Source organism: Hoplias malabaricus, chromosome X2 (assembly GCF_029633855.1).
Source record: "Hoplias malabaricus isolate fHopMal1 chromosome X2, fHopMal1.hap1, whole genome shotgun sequence".
Classification (NCBI taxonomy): Eukaryota; Metazoa; Chordata; class Actinopteri; order Characiformes; family Erythrinidae; genus Hoplias; species Hoplias malabaricus.
The window spans coordinates 40,125,999-40,148,826 of record NC_089819.1 but is presented as its reverse complement, the minus strand read 5'-3'; the positions used below and the strand labels follow the sequence as shown (position 1 = coordinate 40,148,826).

Sequence of the window (22,828 nt, the reverse complement as noted above, 5' to 3'; positions counted from 1 at the left end):
AGGGCTCTTTAAGATTTTTTTTTGTCTCAGAAAATAGCTATAATAAAATAAACAATAGCAAAATGGCATATTTGTGTTTATTGAAATTTTTGCTATAATTTAGCAATAGCAAAACAAGCTAACAAAATTTGTATTAGCAGACTTGTCCAGTAAGTACAATCAAACATTGTGTACAACCAGCAAACACTACTGGTAAAAGCTTTAAGGATTGTAAACCTTAAGCAGGAAAGTCCTTCAACACCACCAAACTAAAACTATATTTAACAGTTACTAACAGTTAACAAATTCCACAGCAACGATAGCCTGGCTAGCTGTTAGCCTGATGATATATTATCTAATTGGTTGCTAACATGTTGCTAGGTGATGTTTTTATTTTAAACCAGGTAATTGCTAAGGTGTTGCTACGTGATACTAAATTATCTCAAGAGTCCTACGAGTTCTATTTTTGGACAGCTGACTGTGAGGATGTGGCGGATACACAACAGTAAGCTAATTTTCAGCTCAGTATTTACAGAAACTTCTTGGAAGAGTGGCTCTCGCTCTCTCTCTCTCTCCCTCTCTCTCTCTCTCTCTCTCTCTCTCTCTCTATATATATATATATATATATATATATATATATATATATATATATATATATATATATATATATATATATATATATATATAAAGATAGGTTGGTAACACTTCAAATTACAACCCGATAATTACAGCGTAAGTACGGAGTAAGTAAGCCGTAAGATAAAATAAGCACTGAGTAAGTAAGGAATATGATAGTAGAAATATATGGTTATTACTGGGTAACTTACAAATACTTTACAAATAAGGCACATAACTATTCATTGTACTTCTAATCATAATTATAGATTGCAAAATAGAATTAAAAATATGACAGTTTATTCAAGTTACTGTTACTGTAATTGTTTGCTACTGTTGCAGCCAGCAGAGTTTCAGCTATAGCCCCAATACATATAGGCAAAACAGTGTAAAATATCTCAGAAGTATGTGATGATGATTATTGTGGTAAATCACTTGCCCTGAACCTAATGAGTATAAAGCACCATGAACCTCTGCTAGTGCCTGTAATGAAAGTAGCTGACCATGTCCTTCTCTGTAGGTGCACTGTAAGCTGCTTTCCTTATTTATAAAAATGTCAGTAATAGTACCTTGCATAAACTGTTATACTTTTAATTCAATTTTGTAATCTATAATTTTGCTGAGAAGTACAATGGATAGTTACGTGCCTTATTTGTAAAATGTTTGTAAGATACCCAGTAATAACCACATATTTCTAGTATCAAACCCTTTACTTACTCAGTACTTATTTTACGGCTTACGTAACAGGTACTTACTCTGTACTTACCCAGTAATTAGCAGGCTGTAATTTAAAGTAACTGATAAGTAATTTAAGGAGATTGTATGATCTTTTCAAGGTTTGTTACACATTTAAAACCATCCCTAGGTTCCAGCTTGTGTGGAAAGTGTTCTGGAGTTAGCATAAATTACTGTGCATAAGTGTCACGCCTTCGTCCTGTCAGTCTGTTGTCCCCGCCATGTGCTTTATTCGCACATGGCTATGTTTTGTTTATGTCCTTGTCTCCGCCCTCGTCCCGCCTCCTCGTCCGTGTCATCTGTTAACCCGTCCTTCTCGTTATCTGTCTCAGGTGCGTCTCGTTTGTGTGAGTATTTAAGCCCTCTTGTCTCTCATCCGTTTGTCGTACATTTCCCCTTTATCCTGTGTTTTGTTGGTCACGGTATTTAGTCTGTCCGTCTGTCTCTAGAGTTTCCCCGTTTCTTCTCCTTTTTCGTCGTGTCGTTTTTCGTCCGTCTGTCCTGTTTTCCCTGTCCAGTTTCCTTTGTTTTATTTAGCTTGTTTGGCTCCTTGTTTGTTTATTTCCTGTTTTAGTATCGTTGTTTTGTTTATATTAAATTCCCGTGTTTTAGCGAATGCGTCCGCCTCCCTCAATCCGCCCCTCACTCCTGACAGAATGTACGACCACAAGGACGCAGCTAGCGCGGATTACTACCTCAAGGGGTGTGCCGTTCGCCGGACTCCATTCCGCACAGGCCCCAAAGATCCTGTGGGGGAGGCTTTGAAAGCGGCCTCGGAATGGAGTCGCCGGCTCCAGCTCCTGCCTGGCGCTGTTCCGGATCCTATAGCGGAGGAGTCGACTCGGGAATCGAGTAGTTGCGCCAGCGGGAGTCGTAAGAGTCGGCGGAAGAACCGTGCTGGAGTTCCCCCCTCGCTGGAGGATTACCCCCTCAGGTCCGGGGAAATTTTTGGGGGGGCGTTAAGGGTAGGGGCTGTTAGCCTCACCTCCGTACCTCTGAGGCCTGAGGCTAACAGGGGCGCACCTCGAGGTGATCTAATGGGTGCGCCTGTGAAACCCCCTAAACCCTTTACAGCTCCAGCGCGAGCCCGGCGAGCAGCACAAACCCCTGTCCTCGAGAGCGCGGCGCGCGGCTCTCCTGTCTTCGTGAGCGCGACGCGCGCCTCTCCTGCCTCCTTGGACGTCGTCGCAGGTCCCCCTGCCTCCTTGGACGTCGTCGCAGGTCCCCCTGCCTCCTTGGACGTCGTCGCAGGTTCCCCTGCCTCCGTGGACGACGTCGCAGGTTCCCCTGCCTCCGTGGACGACGTCGCAGGTTCCCCTGCCTCCGTGGACGACGTCGCAGGTTCCCCTGCCTCCGTGGACGACGTCGCAGGTTCCCCTGCCTCCGTGGACGACGTCGCAGGTTCCCCTGCCTCCGTGGACGACGTCGCAGGTTCCCCTGCCTCCGTGGACGACGTCGCAGGTTCCCCTGCCTCCGTGGACGACGTCGCAGGTTCCCCTGCCTCCGTGGACGACGTCGCAGGTTCCCCTGCCTCCGTGGACGACGTCGCAGGTTCCCCTGCCTCCGTGGACGACGTCGCAGGTTCCCCTGCCTCCGTGGACGACGTCGCAGGTTCCCCTGCCTCCGTGGACGACGTCGCAGGGCTTCCTGTCCCGGTGATGGCGGCACCCGCCGCTCCTGTCCCGTTGATGGCGGCACCCGCCGCTCCTGTCCCGTTGATGGCGGCACCCGCCGCTCCTGTCCCGTTGATGGCGGCACCCGCCGCTCCTGTCCCGTTGATGGCGGCACCCGCCGCTCCTGTCCCGTTGATGGCGGCACCCGCCGCTCCTGTCCCGTTGATGGCGGCACCCGCCGCTCCAGTGTCCGTGATGGCGGCACCCGCCGCTCCAGTGTCCGTGATGGCGGCACCCGCCGCTCCAGTGTCCGTGATGGCGGCACCCGCCGCTCCAGTGTCCGTGATGGCGGCACCCGCCGCTCCTGTCCCGGTGATGGCGGCACCCGCCGCTCCTGTCCCGTTGATGGCGGCACCCGCCGCTCCAGTGTCCGTGACGGCGGCATCGGCCGCTCCAGTGTCCGTGACGGCGGCTACGGCCTCTCCTGTCCCCGTGACGGCGGCTACGGCCTCTCCTGTCCCCGTGACGGCGGCTACGGCCTCTCCTGTCCCCGTGACGGCGGCTACGGCCTCTCCTGTCCCCGTGACGGTGGCTACGGCCTCCCCTGCCCATGTCCGTAGGTCGGCCCGAAGGACTTCAGGGCCGATCCCCAGAACTGTGCCTAGGCTGGTTCCTCAGACTGCCACACAGACATTAGCCAGTCCTGGGCACCCCCCTGTTATTTTGGTCCCCTTGTCAGTCCCTGTCCTGGTTCCCGTCTCTGTCCTTGTCCCTGTACCCGTGTCTGCCTTTGTCTCTGTCCCTGTCCCGGTCACTGTGTTTGTGTCAGTCCCTGTAAATGTCCTTGTACCTGTTCCCCTACCAAGTCCAGTCCAGTCTCCTGTCAGCCCTGTCCAGTCTCTGTTTCAGACCCCCGTCCAGTCTCAAGTCCCGTCTCCTGTCCAGTCCCCGTTCCAACCCTTGGTCCTGTCTCAAGTCCCGTCTCCTGTCCAGTCCCCTGTCAGTCCTGTCCAGTCCCTGTTTCAACCCTCTGTCTTGTCTCACGTCCAGTTCCCGTATCAGTCCAATGTCCAGTCACCTGTCTTGTCTCCGGTCCAGTTTCCCTTTCAATCCCCTGTCCAGTCTCCAGTCCCGTCTCCGTTTCAGTCTAGTGTCATGTCACCTGTCCTGTCTTCTGTCCAGTCACGTACCCCTGTCCAGTCCAGTGTCTTGTCACCAGTCTCTGCTCCCGTCCAGTCCCAGCACCGAGTCCTGTCACCTGTCCCGTCTTCCGTCCAGTCCCTGTTTCCATCCAGTGTCATGTCCAATGTCAAAAATCTCGTCAATTCCCATGTGTCCACTCCTGTCCTGTCCAGTCCGTTCTCGTCTCTTGTTGCCCCCCTTTGTCAGTCTCCTGTCATGTCCCGTGTCCCGTCTAGTATATTCGGTCCTGTCGTGTCCCCAGCTACTGTGTCTGTTCCCGTCCTGTCCTGAGTCCTGTCACCTGTTGGTTTGTTGTCCTGTCTTGTTTTTCGTGCCCTCTCCTGCGCCAGCTCCTGGGGGGGTTTAGGAGTACGCGCCCGGGAGTTGCGCGTTCTTGGGGGGGGCATCTGTCACGCCTTCGTCCTGTCAGTCTGTTGTCCCCGCCATGTGCTTTATTCGCACATGGCTATGTTTTGTTTATGTCCTTGTCTCCGCCCTCGTCCCGCCTCCTCGTCCGTGTCATCTGTTAACCCGTCCTTCTCGTTATCTGTCTCAGGTGCGTCTCGTTTGTGTGAGTATTTAAGCCCTCTTGTCTCTCATCCGTTTGTCGTACATTTCCCCTTTATCCTGTGTTTTGTTGGTCACGGTATTTAGTCTGTCCGTCTGTCTCTAGAGTTTCCCCGTTTCTTCTCCTTTTTCGTCGTGTCGTTTTTCGTCCGTCTGTCCTGTTTTCCCTGTCCAGTTTCCTTTGTTTTATTTAGCTTGTTTGGCTCCTTGTTTGTTTATTTCCTGTTTTAGTATCGTTGTTTTGTTTATATTAAATTCCCGTGTTTTAGCGAATGCGTCCGCCTCCCTCAATCCGCCCCTCACTCCTGACAATAAGTTACAATAAATACAAAAACATAAATATAGTAAAATTAAAAGGATTTTTTGTCAGCAGTAAAAGTGTTGTGTGAATGTAAAGAATTAAGTTTTTTTCCAGAGATTCTCCTTGACCTCACAGATTTATTAAATCAACAGTAATTTATTATAAGGAAATAAACCAACACAATAGTAATAATTTATTATAATTATTTAGTATTATTTAAAATTATTAAAATAATTTTTAATGAAGATAATTCTAATTTCTGTTTTTATATGCATGTCATGTTCTGTCTGAATTTTCTGGAGCTAAGATTTGTCTGTGATGTGCACATCCTCACTGAAATGCAATGAAAGGGAGAGCCAGGTCAGTGACTCATGAAATTCAGAGGTCGTGTGAACAGAAACAAAGACCTCTCTCTCTATCTCACTCTCTCTCTCTCTCTCTCTCTCTCTCTCTCTCTCTCTCTCTCTCTCTCTCTCTGTGTGTGTGTGTGTGTGTGTGTGTGTGTGTGTGTGTGTAAGAAATCATTTCTATCAAAGAGCACGCAAAAACACATACCCACACACACAGGCTGCAGTTGGCATAATTAACCACGCCCCCAATGACCCGGAAAGCTTTACATTAAGCGTCTAAATATAGCTGCAGATGGTACACTACATATTACAGTGTGGCCACAACCTAACAGAAACTGCACACAAAGAGAAGGAAGATTTAACCCATAATGTGCATGCTTTGAATCATCAGGTTTTGAACCACTATGAACCATTCTGTAAAGAATGGACTTTTTTACATAAGTGGTCTTTTATATGTGCTGAAACAAATTGAAAATTACTGTTTCTGTGGTGATAGAACATGTGCACCTGCTCACTCAAAATCAATCACTGTGGTTCCAAAAAGGCAGCATGGAGTGTCTTTTACACAATTATAAGAAACACAGAAGAGCGCATAAATCTCTGATGTTACTGGTCCATTTAACTATAACTAACATGAACTTGCTACATGTGAACAACCCTGGAAGACGATTTGAACAAGACGACACAAACAAATAGATCACCAACTGAGGCTCAATAAAAAAGAGTAAATATTAGTAATATTTCAGCAACCATATTGCCCTTTACATTTTCTAAACCTCCCCCTTCTGTCCCATAGTTCCATGGTGATGGCCAGCTCACTCCAACTCTCATTAACAATTAATTAATAATAAATTAAATATGTATTAATTCAGTCTGGCATGTTTAATATCTCTGTGTGTGGAAACATTATAGATTAATTATAGCGATATTACAGATATTCAAAGCAGATTTCTGGAAAAGCTTGGATTTGTACAAAATGCCATAAAATTATGAATGAAAAGACTAGGAAATTCAGAGATTTCTCAGTCCATGTATGGCATGGATGAACACAAGTGTTGAACATGCATGACCTTCATGCCCTCAGATGTCACTGCAATAGGAACAGTCGTGCTACTGTTATTACTGATAAATACAGCCATATGGGCTTAGGAAAACTTTGAAAAACCATTGTCACTTTACACGGTCTGCTGCACATCATTAGGAGGAGAATCAGAAAAACGTTTTGTATCCAGCAAGTTTGGGCCACTTGCATTCCACTTGCTCAGCTCCCTAATGATAACAAAGTGCAATACAATGTGTTTGTGGCATCAAATTCTAAACATGTTTATATTTATCAACTATAATGTGATTTTGTTGAATTTTACCAACAATTCCAATTTTTTCTGATCTGCTGCACATGGGCATGAGTTATTATAAATATATGATATTATTTTATAATACATATAATATATTATTATAAATATACATTATTAGAGTAAAAATACACTTTAGAGTACAAAAATAGCAGGGGGACAACAGGGTAAAACAATAATAAACAAAGCAGTAAGGAGTAAATGAAAAAAAAATGTAAGACTTATTAAGATATGATAAGAGTACAGTAAGAAAAAAGACGACAAAGAGGACATCTAGTAGAATGCCTTCCTAGAAGATTAGAAGATGTTCCAAAACAGGAAAAAACCTTCATTTATACCTTTCATTTCAGAAGATATAATTGGTGAGCATGTATGTACCAACATTTGTGGGATATGCCCTTCATCATATTCATCATACCTCTATATACATTATAAAATTTAAAGCAGTGGAATGAGATGTTTTAAGGACTAAAAGGAATATTATCCTCAAATATTTAAAGCCTAGCTCTCTTCTGCCTGCCAACACTGAGTGTGAGAATTCGAGTGTGTGTGTGTGAATGTGTAGCATGTGCAGTGGAGTGTGCAGTGTGACTTAAGTCTGTTTTGATGTTTTGATCGTTTGTTGGCTGCTTCTCTTCTCCCTCAGTTACACCGCTTGCCCACAGCAGCCATCAGCCAATCAGAATCTGCCTCCTCTCTAAGCCCCACCCCTTATTCTTGTGACATCACTGCTGTGTGACACTACAGAGAGGGCTGTGTTAATATTTGATGCTGAACATGGCTTCTCTCTCTCTCTCTCTCTCTCTCTCTCTCTCTCTCACATACTCTCTCCTCTTGCATCTTCCTCTGTCCTTCTCTCTCTCCTTCACACATTGCTCCTGTCTTCCCCTCTGAACTCACTGATTCTAACAGTGATGATGAAGAGATAGACAGCAAGAGAGAGAGAGAGAGAGAGAGAGAGAGAGAGAGTGAAGAGAGATCAAGAGAGGGAGGGGAGGAATATGAAGAAACAGAAAATGGAATATGGGAGAGAAAGGAGTTGAAAGAGAAACCGAATGGGCAAATGAAAAGAGTGATGGCGAGGCAGAACTTGGGGAGGGGCATAAATAGAGCAAAGAGGTAGAAAGTCCAAGAAAGAGGAGTAGAAAGAAACAGTAGGGAGAAATAAAGAACAGGAGAGAGAGAGAGAGAGAGAGAGAGAGGAGAGGAATTTGACAAATGATAGGGCAAAAGTGGTTTGGATTGGTTTGGTGTGAAATGCTCTGTTCTAGAGAAACTCTAGAGAAAATCGTGGTTGTGAATACTATCCCGACATCCTTCTCTAAAACCTTCTAAGAGAACTTTATTTAATTAAATAACAGACCACTGATAGGCCTAAAAAATATATTTTTACTCTACGATCAAATGTCCATAGATACCTGCTTATCTACAATTTGAGAAATGAAGACTATTATTCAGGAATATGTCCCTTTTTAATTTAACAGCTTCTGCACAAGGTGCTTTATCCTAGATGTGGGAACACTGCTGTGAGGATCTTACTGCATTTTTTTCACCATTTGCTGAGCCCCCTCCATTAGACGAGTAATAACATAAGACAGCTAAGCATTCTAGCACGGCAAAGCATTGAGTTTCGTAGGCATGACTAATCAATGGTGGAGTCTCTGCTGACTGTATACACCCAGGGGCTCGATGTGCATTGACCTACTACAGAACAGTCCAAAAACTGAGTGTGTTTAGAGTCCACAGACAGGTTGTACCAGCTTATAATCCATTAGCTTTTCATACAATGTTTGTAGTTGTGCAATAAAAACATGCTCTGTCTAAACCTACATAAATTTACAACTGAGATCAACACACTTAAAATCCCACCTAAAAATATAGTTTCAGTAAATATACAATATATCTGACTGACTGTGTGTCACATGTCCTTCTAAAGTCCAAGCATAGATCTACACAAGGGCGTAGAATTAGCATGGACGGACATGTCGTGTCCCCACCAATATCTAGCGATTACTGAATTGCCCCCACCAATAATATGATCCCCTCCTAATAAAAACCCCAATCTGTTAACGTCTCATTAAACATTAACATAGAGGTGCAGCAAGGGTTAAATCACATTCTTTACTCGAGGCCTACATCCCTGTAAAACATATGGCCTGTGTGATTGGCTGTCATATGAGACTCTGTAGCTATGTTTGGTTGTTAGCAGCGCCAAAAATGGAAGGACATTTTCCCAGTCATATGAGAGACTTACTGTGCAAAAGTCAGGTGCAAAAGAGAGTGAGGATGGCAGCAAAAAAGAAGGTGGACATAAGCAGCTATTTTTAAAAAAACTTGTAAGTCAAGTTCACTAATGAAATGAGTTGTAGCGCACAGCACACAGCAGACTAAAATCGTCTGTAGCTATGAATAAAATGGTTTGGAAATTAACTAACTACACAACAAACTGCAAATTTCTTTGTCAGTCATTAGTTTAACATTAAATTAACATTATTCATTCATTCATTATCTGTAACCACTTATCCAATTCATGGTCGCGGTGGGTCCAGAGCCTACCTGGAATCATTGGGCGCAAGGCGGGAATACACCCTGGAGGGGGCGCCAGTCCTTCACAGGGCAACACAGACACACACACATACACCTACGGACACTTTCGAGTCGCCAATCCACCTGCATCGTGTGTTTTTGGACTGTGGGAGGAAACCGGAGCACCCGGAGAAAACCCACCCGGACACGGGGAGAACACACACTGTCCTCACAGACAGTCACGAAGCGGGAATCGAATCCACAACCTCCAGGCCCCTGGAGCTGTGTGACTGCGACACTACCTGCTGCACCACCGTGCCGCCCAATTTAACATTATATAATTCATTAATTAATTTATACTACCATACTACCAAATTGGGGATAATTTAGGGTGACCAAACGTCCTCTTTTACCCGACATTTCCTCTTTTTTAGACTTAAAAAAATGTCCGGGCGGAATTTCACAAATGTCCGGGATGTTGTTTTTCTAGAGCTTACATAGAATTTCGAGAAGTTTCGTTCACAAACTGGTCCCGCCCTCCCCTACTCCGATTGGTTCGCTTGAGTGAGAAGGGGAAGTGGTGAAGTAGCCTAAAATCTTCTGATTGGATGGTCTGACTGTAGAGCTACATGTTCTCTGTAAACATAATTGGTCAGTCTGCACGTCAGTAGTCCTTGTTTTTTACGTCAGGCAAAGCTCATGTACCTACCCTCATCTCGAGCAGCTATGCCGAAACGTAAATGTAAGTTCTCGGATGAAGTAAAAAAGAAATTCCCATGTTTTGTGTAGCAAATAAAGGTGTAAAGGACCTAAAAGCACACATGGGTTCAGCTAAGCACACAACGGCAGCGACGGGTGAGAGCTTATCACCCCAGATCTCATCATCTCAGATCTGGTCACCCTAGGCTAATTTCTTATTTGCCAACTGTCCATTTCACTTAAAACTCAGCAGCAGTTCCGTTCTGGTGCATCATTTAATGTGGTACAGCAAATTCAAAAGAGAAACTTGTGAATATGGAGCCAACTTTAACTTTCCTTAAATGCTGCTCTGACCTGACGTTATCTGGTTCTGTGAGTGTGTTGGCGTAGTTTGGAGGACTTTGCCCGAGGCCGCTAATCTCAGCTGGGATAATATTAACTGATAACTGAGCAGGTAGCGCCCCCAAAGTAGGCTTTATTTATTCACAAAAAGAGACATTTTATCTTTTGTCAGAAATTCATTTTATAATTTTAAAAAATCCTGAAATTATAAACCTACAATGTGTTTATTTTGTTTATGTAACAATAACTGAACATTATTTTTGATGTCAACTCTAATTTGGGCATAATTATTTATCAAAAAATATAGCTCTACTTAAACATTCAAAGCAAATATTATTTACAATTTCAATTGTAATAAATAACTAAACATACTGTATACTTTAAAAAGTAAAAACTTTACAAGCTCGGACGCAGTGAGGTTTCTCCTTTGTTTTGAGAAATGAACAAAACAGTAGGACCCAAAATGAGTAGAACGGTTCCGAGGAAAGCAAAAACCTGCTTTCTGATTGGTAGTCGCCGCCGCACGTCACTGCTCATTTGCATTAAGTTGATCTTCATCGCTTCACTGAATCCACCCATTTCGCGTCGCTCATGGTCACATTATACTCGAGCTTTGTGGCCTTTCGAATATTGAGTCAAATCTGTATACATCTAGACAAATATTGTATGTACTATGTTATAAAGCCTGTAAAGAAATGCTTGCTGTGATCCAAACCTGAATATTAGATTAACATAAAATGTAAATGATCTATAGACTTATGTGTAGGGTTTCAAGGACTTATGGTTCAAGTCCCACTCCGGGTGGCCGTTTGCGAGTAGTTTGGTGTGTTGTCCATGTGGGTTTCCTCTGGGTGCTCCGGTTTCCTCCCAAGATCGTAAAACACACATTGGTAAGTGGATTGGTGACTCAAAAATGTCCATAGGTGTGAGTGTGTGAGTGAATGTTGCTCCTCCAAGGTGCCCCCTCCAATGATTAGGCTCCGGACCCACCGTGATTTTGAACTGGACAAGTGGTTAAAGACAATGAATGAATGAATAATAAATAAATAAACTTATATTAGGACAAAACCAAATAACATTATGACAGTAAGTTGTGATGTTCTGTGTGTGGTGTGTGAAGGTGTTGATTCCAAACCTCTCCTCGTGGCAGACCAGTATTTACAGATGTTATCACCCACCACCAATTTTTCTGGTTAATAAATACTTCATTATGTCAAATCAAGTGTGCTGTTGATTTAATAAATACATACAATCGCATACAATATACAAGCACCATGTTTACTGAGAATATCTTAGGAGCCTAAAACTTTGGGACAGTACTGTATTTTGGAAACTTCTCACATCCTCCATGTTATATATATTAATCATCTGTTGGTTTGTGCTCAGAGTTTCTGACTGGGAATTGTAGTCAAATAGAGGTGTCAAAAACAGGCTATTATTCTATTGTTTAAAGAATTGCTTGAAGGATTTCACCTTGTTTAATCAGATAGAAATTTGATTCTTGTTGTCTGTTCCAGTTGAGCCATTAGGCTGATTATTAACAGATAATCAACCTGCATTTAAAGTTGGCATTGTCTCATTCAAACATCCAAACAGCATGGTATACATCTAGACGCTGGCTTCTTTATATTCCACCAAACAAAAACATCTTTCTTCTGTTCATTACATTATGTCACAACTCAGCAAAGGGTCAGAGATCACACTGGGCAATAGACAGAAGCTGGAGGACAGGTCAAAGGTCACTGGAGAGGTTAAATAAGAGACAATTAGGGCAATCTCTTCTAATTGTGAGTGTGTCACGCAGCACTACGTGGTTAAAAGTTTGCACACACCTAGTGCTACACAGATTCTTCTGAAAATGAAGGGCATTGGTCAGGAGTTTGTTCCTCATTTGTTATGAGGATTTGATGTCAGGAATAATAGTGATATATTTGTGATGTTAAGTACTGATGTTTGATGATGCTGGACCACATTTTTCCTCCAAGTTACTCGAGATACATCACACTTTTACATAACCCAACAGTGGAGTGACTTTATATGTACCCTGCCTTGTATTGGACATGATGAGCTTAGGTTCATGCAGATCTGTGCCATCATATTGGTCAATGATTTTCTATGGAGTTATACAAACTGACCATCTGTTTTCACATTGTGTATAAATTAAAGCCCATTACACAGGATGTCTACTTTTTTTTGGACATATAGTGAATCTTAAACAACCTATCTAGAGCAGTGGTTCTCAACGAGTTCTTAAACCAATCACAGTTCATGTCCATCCTCTGACCATATAACTAGACCGAGAGAGAGAGAGAGGGGTGCTCCTTTCACTTGTGAAAACAGAAGTGGAATATGCATATGTGGGTTACAGAAAGGTCACAAGTTTTTTCTTTTTCTGCCCCTTCTCTCTCTCATTTTTATCTATACTGTTTGGATTATTATTTATTATAATATATAGACAGACAGACTCACCAGCTGTGCGCCATAGAGTGAGTTGTGAAAGAAGCAGTCAATGAAGTGAAAAGAATTATTCCACATGACAACTAACCCCGTCAGTGCAGCCTGACTACGATGCATACGGCTTTAGTTTACTGTACCAGTCCATAAGACATAACGCCATGGAGCTTCATGGACACACCGGAGTTCCACTCGCTCTGGATCAATCATTTTTATGATCATTAATTGTGTCCTGTGAAACTACATGCCCTCTTCTGAATAAACGGGGTCTTGCACAACGTTGCATAGCATTTAAATACAAACCACAATCTGGTCCTAATGTGCCAGAGGACTGAGTATTTATTCTTGAAGTCTATAGCTACCATAGTAAGCTTTCAGCAATGCAATGCATTCCTCAGTTGCAATATGGTTGTGTCTACCTCATTATTGGTGCTGCGAATTACTTCGACTTTATTCTCAGAATTTTTCCAACATTATTCTCAGAATTATTCCGACTTTATTCTCAGAATTCTGACTTTATTTTCTGATGCTATTTAAAAAATAAAAAATAAAAATAAAATACTCAAGTCATACATGATGCTGGATACATTTTTCTGATTTGGGCCTGAAACTGACCCATTGTGTTTTTAGAACTCTGCTGTAATGAGGTTTATGTGTATACACACACATGATTTGTTAACTATTCATTGCATATCTTTAAAAATATAGAGAGTGGTTGTACAGAACTGCTGCACAAGTGTAAAAATACTGTGGGGTGTGGGTATGGTAAAATACAAAATGTGCTTTATTTCCTCATACATGTGCAGTTCCCAAGGGTGAAAACAAAAAAATGCTATTTTACTGGTCGTACATGTGATACATATTCTGCTCAACTGACTAAAGTTTAAACCGTATGAATATAGACACATTGTCTCTGCTGAATAACACACTTCTATTGCAATAAATAGCACCCCTTGTGGTGCAGTTTCAAAATATGTGTATTTGAGAGTGTGTATGTGTGTGTGTGAGTGACTGGGTGGGTGTGTGAGAGAATGAGTGAGTGTGTGAGTGAGTGAGTTAATTAAAAGGTAGTTCCCGAAGCTCTAAATACATATTCGGGTGTTTTTTGGAGCAGTTATCTACGTAAAACCTATCATACTTTGTGAAATAACATAAGCCCCTCAACATATGTGTAATGTGTATGTGCTTGCTTAAAATTAATGTATATTCCTTATTATCAGATTATTTGAGGTCTAAATGTTAATAACAACATTGTAAAGGCCTTTTAAAAACATCTCTCTCTCTCCCTCTCTCTCTCTCTCTAGTTGCCCTCAAGAACCACACCAACAGCAACAACCATGACAACAATAAAGCGTCAGGATTGGTAGATGGATGGATTCCAGAGGGGGAACTCCTCCTGCAGGTGTGTATGTGTGTGTCTGTGTGTGTGTGTGGTTAGATGATGTGAAATATTACCAAACAAAAAAACAGCCTGTTACCACATCAACACACATTCTTCTCAATGTTCATTTTTACATCTTTGTTCAGCTCTGTTTCCGATTCCTTTGAGTGTTCCTTTGAGTGGTACTTTGAGTGTGGGCTCCCATTAAAGCTTCCTTTGAGCCTCGATTCTTCCCTGTATTTCTTTGGAGTGTTGGTTCTTCCTCTTGCACTGAGGGCGGTTCCCAATATGAGTCATTCTGAGAGGGATATACAGCAAGAAAGAAAGATTCAATTAAATTCAAACAAGGAATGAGAGCGAGCCAGAGAGAGAAAGAGCGAAAGCTATTTGCAGGTTGGCTTGTGTTCCAGTTTCAGACGCAGATTCATGAATAATGCAGATATAGAAAGATCATGTATTATTCAGAGGAGATCAAATGAGTGAAAGTATTCAGAGATTCTCCACATACCTGACTTTCCACTGAAAATATATATATGGATGACTTACTTTAGCTGCCACGTCTCTCACAATTTTTTTTTAGGGTATGTATGTAGCATATACTGTGTAGTGAATAGGGCAAAAGTATAGTGCCTAGTTTAGGGATGTAGTGTTTAATGAATTTTAAAATTTGTGTATAGTGTACAGTATGTAGTCTTTCCTTGTGAGTGCTCTCTCTCTCTCTGTCTCTCTCTCTCTCTCTCTCTTTCTCTCTCTGTCTCTCTCTCTCTCTCTCTCTCTCTCTCTCATGCTGATGCTGATATGTGGTGACTGGCACTCGACCCTGCAGGGGGTTATGTGACCCTCACTGTAGACACATGAACCTAAATATTTATATTGAGCGTCAGTGCACTCATTATATTTTGTGTGTGTTTGGTGAGTTTTGTGTGTGTGTGTGTGTGTGTTTGTTGCTATCTCTACAACTATACATAATGTCATTTTTCAGTGTTTACTATTCATGCCAGCTTCCATTTCCTAAAGAACCCTACAGCCCCATCCTGAATGTCTCAAAAGTCGGTTTTACATTCTCTGCAAGCAAATAATCCCACCCCCATTCAGTGATGATGAGGTCAGGGCTCTGGAATGGTCAGTCCAACCAAATTTTCAAACATTATTTCTTTTTTTGTGTCTGATTTCTTTTCTCATTGTGGGCTTTTTAAGAGCGCCACATCTTTTCAGACTTAAAGTATTAATTTTTTCATGTTATTATGGAAGGATGGAAAAAAACGTGTGGGGTTTGTTTTTCTGATCTGTCTTAAAGATAAGTGCAAATTTAAGGGTGAGGTTCAAAATTATAATACAAAAACGCTATTGATAAAGTACTGAGGATGTTTCCTTGCCATTTGCAAGCTCTCCAGTCTGTCTGTGTGCTGGAAACAAGTCTTATTGGTTTATGAATCCCCAGTGTCAGTAAATGGGCAATAAACCCAAAGGTATAGGTCCAGTATGCTAGGCATTTTCTCTCTCTCAATGCTCACAGGTTTAGACACCAAAGAGATCTCCAAATATTAAAAATCATTAACCAATATGAGGATATTGGCCTATTCCTGCTTTGTATGTGGGTAATATTGGCTTATCTTTGCTGTTATGGATTACTTAAGGTAGAACTCTCTATAAATTTGGGAGACCACTAAAAGCATGAAAGTAGACATAGACCAAACATTCTACAAAACTTAACAACCCAAGTAACAAATAAGTTTCTGTGGTAATTCAAAGAGTGAATAAAAACTTACAAACAAGTTCATCTTCAGTTGTTGTATTTTTATTTTTACACAGTTCACCATTAAAAAAGATGCAGAGCTTCTGAATATAAACAAACCAGTAAAACAGTAAAAGAAATCAATTAAATCAAAAAACAATATCTCAAATCAATATCTCATACTGAATTGCTGTTTTGAAGCCTGTTATCTGTATATGAAACTGTGTGTATCTGTGTGTTTTTGCGGATATAAAAAGTTTGGACATTTTACTGTAGTGACACCTCCATGCTGTAAAGCACTCCAGATGGTGATGAATAGTAAAATAGTGAGAACCTGGAGGCAACTCACATTCACACCTATACAAACACACACACACACACACTCTGTAATGCTGAGGGAAGTTAGTGCTGATGTGTGATTTCTCACTGAACACACACTCGCAGTGGCATGTTTCGTGACTCTGTTCTCTCTGTATTATTATCTCAATGTCGTCATGTATACTGCAGCTGGAGGGGTGTGTGTGTGTAGAGAGAGAGAGAGACAGAGAGAAACAGAAGAGGCTAAATATTTTTCATGTTTATTACACCGACTTAATAAAGGCTGGGAGCACTGAGATCACTTGAAAGTATATTTTTTACACTGTTCTCTATGTACTATACTAATACATTCATTCATTGCTTCATTGGCTGTAACCACTTATCAACTTCAGAGTCGCAGTGGGTCCGGAGCCTACCCAATCTCTGGGTAAAAGGCAGAAACATACCCTGGAGGGTGCGCCAGTACTTCACATGGCAACACACACTCACACATTCACTTACACCAATGGACACTTTTAAATAGAAAATCCACCTACCAAAGTGAGTTTTTGGACCATGGGAGGAAACCGGAGCACCCAGAGGAAACCCACACGGACACTGGGAGAACACACCACAGCTCCTCACAGTCACCTGGAGCGTGGCTCAAACCCACAAACCCAGAATCCTGGATCCCCGTGACAGCAACACTGCTGCACTCTTGTACCACCCTATACTAATACACTAATATATTTTTACACTACAGTGTGTCCTATACTCCTACATCATTTACTACTTTGCCACATTGTGTACTATACTTCAGCTTTGTTTACTATATATTTTGCTATATAACATGGGTTATTGTAACTATATAACATTGATCACAATAATCCAACCCTGGACTCTTACACTGTGCACTTTAAAAAGTATAAAATGCAGGTTAAAATGTTATTTAACTGACAAATATACAAAGACAAGGTTTCAATATTTTCTCGGACCAATGTGATTTAATTTTTAAATATAAATAAATTTAGAAATTGATGCTTGCAACACACCCCAAAATATTGGGACAGAGGCGCAAAGTGGTGAGCCATGAACCTCTTTGCTGCAAAGACTTTGGTGGATGCTACTTTTACACCTTTCATATTTAACTGTGTATAATGGAATGTTAAAAAAATAATAATATTCTATACATTTTTCACAGCCTTTTTTGTCCTGTTTTCAGTGTGTGTTACAGGCTTCAAATTGTAAGTTTGTTCATACACATCAGTACAATCAAATTGGTCACTGGAGCCTATTCTTTGTTCTATTGTGAAATAAATAGTTTCAAAATAATTTACAAATCACAGATTATTGTTTTCATGGCACTGTTCGGTTTTTGAAATGGAGTTTTATTCTTAATCACTTTATCTCACATATTCCCATACCCTGAGTATAGAGAACGTATGATACTCAAATAGTTTTTTTTTACATCATATACTAAGGTCTTTCACTATACATTAGTTGTACAATACATACCTTATTTAAAGTACATGATTCAAGACACAGTTAGTTGATCCGGGATTTGTGTGTGTGTGTGTGTGTTTACAGGCTCTCAGTGGATTTGTGTTGGTGGTCACTTCAGAAGGAATCATATTCTATGCTTCTCATACAATTCAGGATTACCTTGGATTCCATCAGGTAATATATAGCAAATACACACACACACACACTCGAATTGTATGATTTAATGTACTATTGAAAGCTGTTATATTAATGTCTCATTCTCATACACTGTGAAATGAATGGAGGAATGGATAAGACCAAAGTCCATCAGGATCTATCAGCAGGTTAATTCATTTATAATGATACATCATCCTGCTGATGTTAATGCACACACACACACAAACACACACACAGAGCAGGTTGCTTCTCTCTCCATGCAGATAAAAAGAGATTAGTCCAGCTAATAGTATTTACTGGAAGTATTATGCACAAGTTTTCATACACAGATTATAGCTGATCACTTCACTCGTTCACATACACACACACACACACAAACCCATCCATTTTAATACAGAGATCACATGGGGCCCATCGGAAATACACCAAGGGACCAAAAGGCGTCTGATACAATAACAGTGTGTATCATACACAAAAATGCATGTCATTTATTTTCATCAGTGTACTGTGTCTAGAGGTATAGGAATACTAACAATTTTATTGAGCTACTGTGTGAAATACTACTATAGTGATGTTGTACTAGTATGTGATACTACTAAATTATGCTGTATATCATACACCTTTCTCATTTTATTATCCTCTCTCTCAGACAGATGTAATGCACCAGTCAGTGTTTGAGTTGATACATACAGAAGACCAGCAGGCATTCAGACGAAACCTTCACTGGGCCCTAAACCCCCCTCCCACTGTAGCCCAGAGCCATGAGTCCCCGCAAGGTAACACAATAATAAACCTCTCTCTCACACTCTGTCTCACACACACACACACACAAAACAGGCACTAACATTATAAATCCATAAAGCTCCTGCCAACTGCAGCCCAGAACCACAGGTACCTGCAGGCACTCACGCTAATATACAGAGGAGAATATGGGGGTGGAGAGCAAGAAGCATGTGAGAAAGTTCATAGTTAATGTTAGTGAAGAGCACATTAGTGATAACGCAATGGCAGCTTTTGTTTTCCTGCGCTCATTGTAGAGTCCCATCCCAGTTATTAGTAATCCACTAAACTATTTTAAATTCAGTATGTATTCATTATATTATCTACAAATAATTTTAAAAATAAAAAAAATGATCAGTGAACGTGTGAGTATATGTTGCCCTGTGAAGGACTTGCGCCCCCTCCAGGGTGTGTCTCCGCCTTGTGCCCAATGATTCAGGGTAGGCTCTGGACCCACCGTGACCCTGAACTGGATAAGCGCTTACAGAAATCAATGAACGAATTATCTACAACATTTTTAAAGAGAATATATAATACTCCTACATTTTAATGGATATTAATTTTACAAGGCTATATTTACAGTCCTACTTAGACATTCCTATTTGTGTTGCGCATGCAGTCTAGGGCGAGAGAGGGGAATCTGACCTTTATCAGAACTACTGCTGAGCTGGAAATGTTACAACAATACACAACAAACTCTCTACACCTGTGACTGAAAAGAATTATACAGGGTGAGCCATTTAAATATGCCACAAACAGGAAGTTAATATCACCATCCATTCCAATTTTATTAAGGTGTATCCATATAAATGGCCCACCCTGTATTTTCCTCATTCCTCCAGATTTCTTCAAAAATATTTTACCTTTGTATAAATCTAATTATAAAAAAAGCAGATGAGATCCATGCAATGCACAACAGATTCCACTCTTAAAACAAATTCCAATTAGGTCATGGCCCGATTCTCCAGAGGCTGGATAGAGGGAGTTCACTGAAGCCTCACCAAATTAAATAAAATAAAATAAAATAGGTCTACAACACAAATATTGCCATGTTATTTATTACCCAAACCACCACTGTGGCTACATGTGTCTTCTGATTTATTACCCATGTTTTTCACAAAGAAGGAATCAGAAATAAAGTCCTGCATCAGAGTCACTGTTAGATTAAGAGTGGTTTACAAGCTAAAAATATCCAGACAAAAGTAGCCTTTGTGATCAGAAACTGAGGGACAACACAAATTATGCATCTGCGGGTGAGGTTACATCTCTAAGCAAAGTGTAAGTGTTAAAGTGGACTATGAGAGTAGGCTTTAATAATCAACTAAAACTCATTTGAAATTTCACATATGTGAAATGTTTGACCACCAAAAGGCTACATAAATGTAATGCGCGTATGTTTCAGATGGAGAGAATGTATCCAGTTCCGCACTGGTGACCTATGAGCCCGAGCAGCTCCCACCTGAAAACTCTTCCTTTCTGGAAAGAAGCTTTGTCTGTCGTTTCCGTTGCCTCCTTGACAACTCCTCAGGTTTTCTGGTCAGTACCTACACCACCATCGCTGGACACAAGCCAGTAAAAGCTCATCATTAACTGTACCCTATTCACTCTATAGTACCCTATTTTGTGGTTCCATCATTTTGTAGTAAAAAAAATATAGTGGACAATATTCAGTGCACTTAAACAATCCTACAGTGCACCGCAAAAATTAATGTACAACCCATGTATTCTACTGAATAGGGGATACCCATAATACACTGTGTTGTTTGGAAAAAACTCATAAGTCTTTCACTATCCTCCTGAATTCAGTTCCCTATTATAGGGCACTTTAATAAAATGAATAGTGGATAGGGTCCAGTTTCACACACAATGATTTTATGCTTCATTTTGCCCACACTACAGTAACAAAACATAAAAAGTATTACGATAATAAAAGTAAACCAGGGGTGGGAATAGTTTGACATTTGGAAATGTAATTTTACAACTGACATCTGTAATATTTATGATCCAAAATCTCAGGGTATAAACTATATATATATAATATATATAATGAATAATTATATAAGGGGTATTATATACAGTATTATTATTTCTAATGATAGTTCACTATTGTAGCGTATGTTGGGTTTTTAATCATACGCCGAGAAATATAAATATATTTCTATATCTATATTTATAGTTTGTGTTTATAGCGTTGACCTTATTCAAACTCCTATAATCTCTGATATTTGACTTAATGATATTAATTAAAGTTTATAATTGGCTTAAGCAATTAAAACGTTAATAATTAGTTTGAGAATGAATAATAATCAAGCTAAGTGAGTTCTTCAGGATTTTCAGAAATTCTAATGAACAAACTGCGTACACTGTAATTTCAAATAATGAAAGTTTTATTAACAAAGAGAAGGATATTTACTTAACATAGCGTGATCTTGAAATCTCACGGCATCAAAGCAGGGGAAGCCAATTCGACTGTAGCGATACGCTAGGCACTTCTGACTTGTAACTAAAGTGTTGCTAACTAAGGTTTAATTAATGGCAAATTATAAAGGGATTTAATTAGGCATCAGCTCCTGGAAAAGTGTGAGATCTGCTAGCTTACTCGTTTGCCGTTTCACCGAGCCGTCGCGTCCTGCTGTTTAACTTCCGTGTTCTGGGTTGTTTCTCGTCGTTTCCACGTAGTGAGAGACAGGCCCGCTTGTGAAGGAGGTTCCCTTCCGGTTGAGTTAGAAGCTCTCGGCTTCAGGCGGAGCGGCGTCGATCGAGATTTCCCCTCTTTGGAGAGTCGCAGACGTGGCTGGTTTCTCACCGAAGTGGAGTGGCTTTTTTTAGAGTGTTAGCTCGTCTCGTTGTTCGGTTTTCCAGGAGTAATGCCTTCAGAAGTCAGCTTTATAACATTAATATATCTGCTATCAACTAATCAAAAAGGTTGATATCTTATTCTGGCCACGAATAAGTTTCGCCTACTTTGATGACTCGCGAGATCACACTTCGATGGGCAATAAAACAAAACATCAAAACAAAACAAATCATTCGACATATTAGTAAGACTTCATACTCTAGCTAATTCAATACATCTCTTGTAAGCTTTGATGAAGTCCCTTTAAGGTTCTTCTTTGTTTCTTTCGTCGGCGTGAAGGAGAAAGCGTCTCGCTTTGGAGAGGTTTTGGAGCTTGGAGCGATGTTTTCTGCTGATCTCTTTGTTGTTTCGAAGTCCCTCGGATTTCCTTGAACTGTTGTTGTTCTTTCTTCTCCGTTTTCTGTTTGATTTGAACTGAACTGAGCTGAACTGGTTTTCAAAGCCAGCGCGGTCACACCCTCATGGGAGGCGTCCTTTTCCGATTGGATGCGAGTTCAGGCTCACGTGACTCTCACGAGGGGGAGAGAGTAGGGGGAATTTGAATCAGCGATTCACAGAGACTGAAAATAACTTTCGCATATTGAAATTCCTTATACATTTTAGTAACATATAACAATGAGTATACTGGATTATTAATATCAAACATTTACATAAGATTTCATCTTGGGTACGTTGTGTTTATGTCCCAGTTACAATAATACGTTAGAAGTATTGATCCTGGTTTTTAATTCACTTTTCTAATCAGAAACAGAACTTCTTTTCATGGTTGACAACAGCAATATACATCATTTCATTAGAAGGTGGGCATTCATCTGAGGGCACAGAAAGTGACATTAATACATTTGTTTATACACATTTAATCAGAATTTGATTTCATTTCCGTCATTTGTTTAGGCGACCCCGAGCGAGGCGTAGTTTCGCCAGTGTCCATTTGGGGTCGCTGTTGGTCCATGCCGTGTTGGTTGTCGAATAGGTGAGTCACGGGGGTTCAACCGAGGTCCCTTTCGTTAACCATTTGCTGATTCTGTAAGCGATAATGAGCGGACACTTAGGCGCCCTTGTCGTAAAAGAGGGCCGTAAAAACTCTCTTCTTTGTTCTGTGTTCCTGTTTCTCACAGGCATCATAAACGGGTTATCTCTCTAGTTCCTGAAGAGAGAAGGGGGTGTTGGGGGCCATGTGTCACTTGAAAGTGTCCTTGATGTTAGATTAGGTGCGTGCGTAAGGTTCTGTGAGTGTGTGGGGGCTGCGGGGTCTTTGTCCACTGCGGTTCGTGGAATGCTGACTTCGGGACCAGATGAAAGTCCTGGTCAGAGTGAGAAAGATTTAATTCAAAACTTTTCATTTCTTTATTTCTTCATTTTGATTTTTCATTGTTTATCTATATTCGGTCCATACTCCACTAC

General features: G+C 41.1%; 1 protein-coding gene across 1 annotated transcript in view; it reads left to right on the top strand.

The window, feature by feature from the left end:
• LOC136676333 (aryl hydrocarbon receptor-like) overlaps positions 1-22,828 on the top strand; it is a 58,853-nt gene that overhangs the window by 13,892 nt on the left and 22,133 nt on the right. The window contains exons 3-6 of the mRNA XM_066653250.1: positions 14,020-14,117; positions 17,716-17,805; positions 18,437-18,563; positions 19,970-20,103. Of these exons, the coding sequence (XP_066509347.1) occupies positions 14,020-14,117; positions 17,716-17,805; positions 18,437-18,563; positions 19,970-20,103 (449 nt within the window). The remainder of the gene's footprint in view (positions 1-14,019; positions 14,118-17,715; positions 17,806-18,436; positions 18,564-19,969; positions 20,104-22,828) is intronic.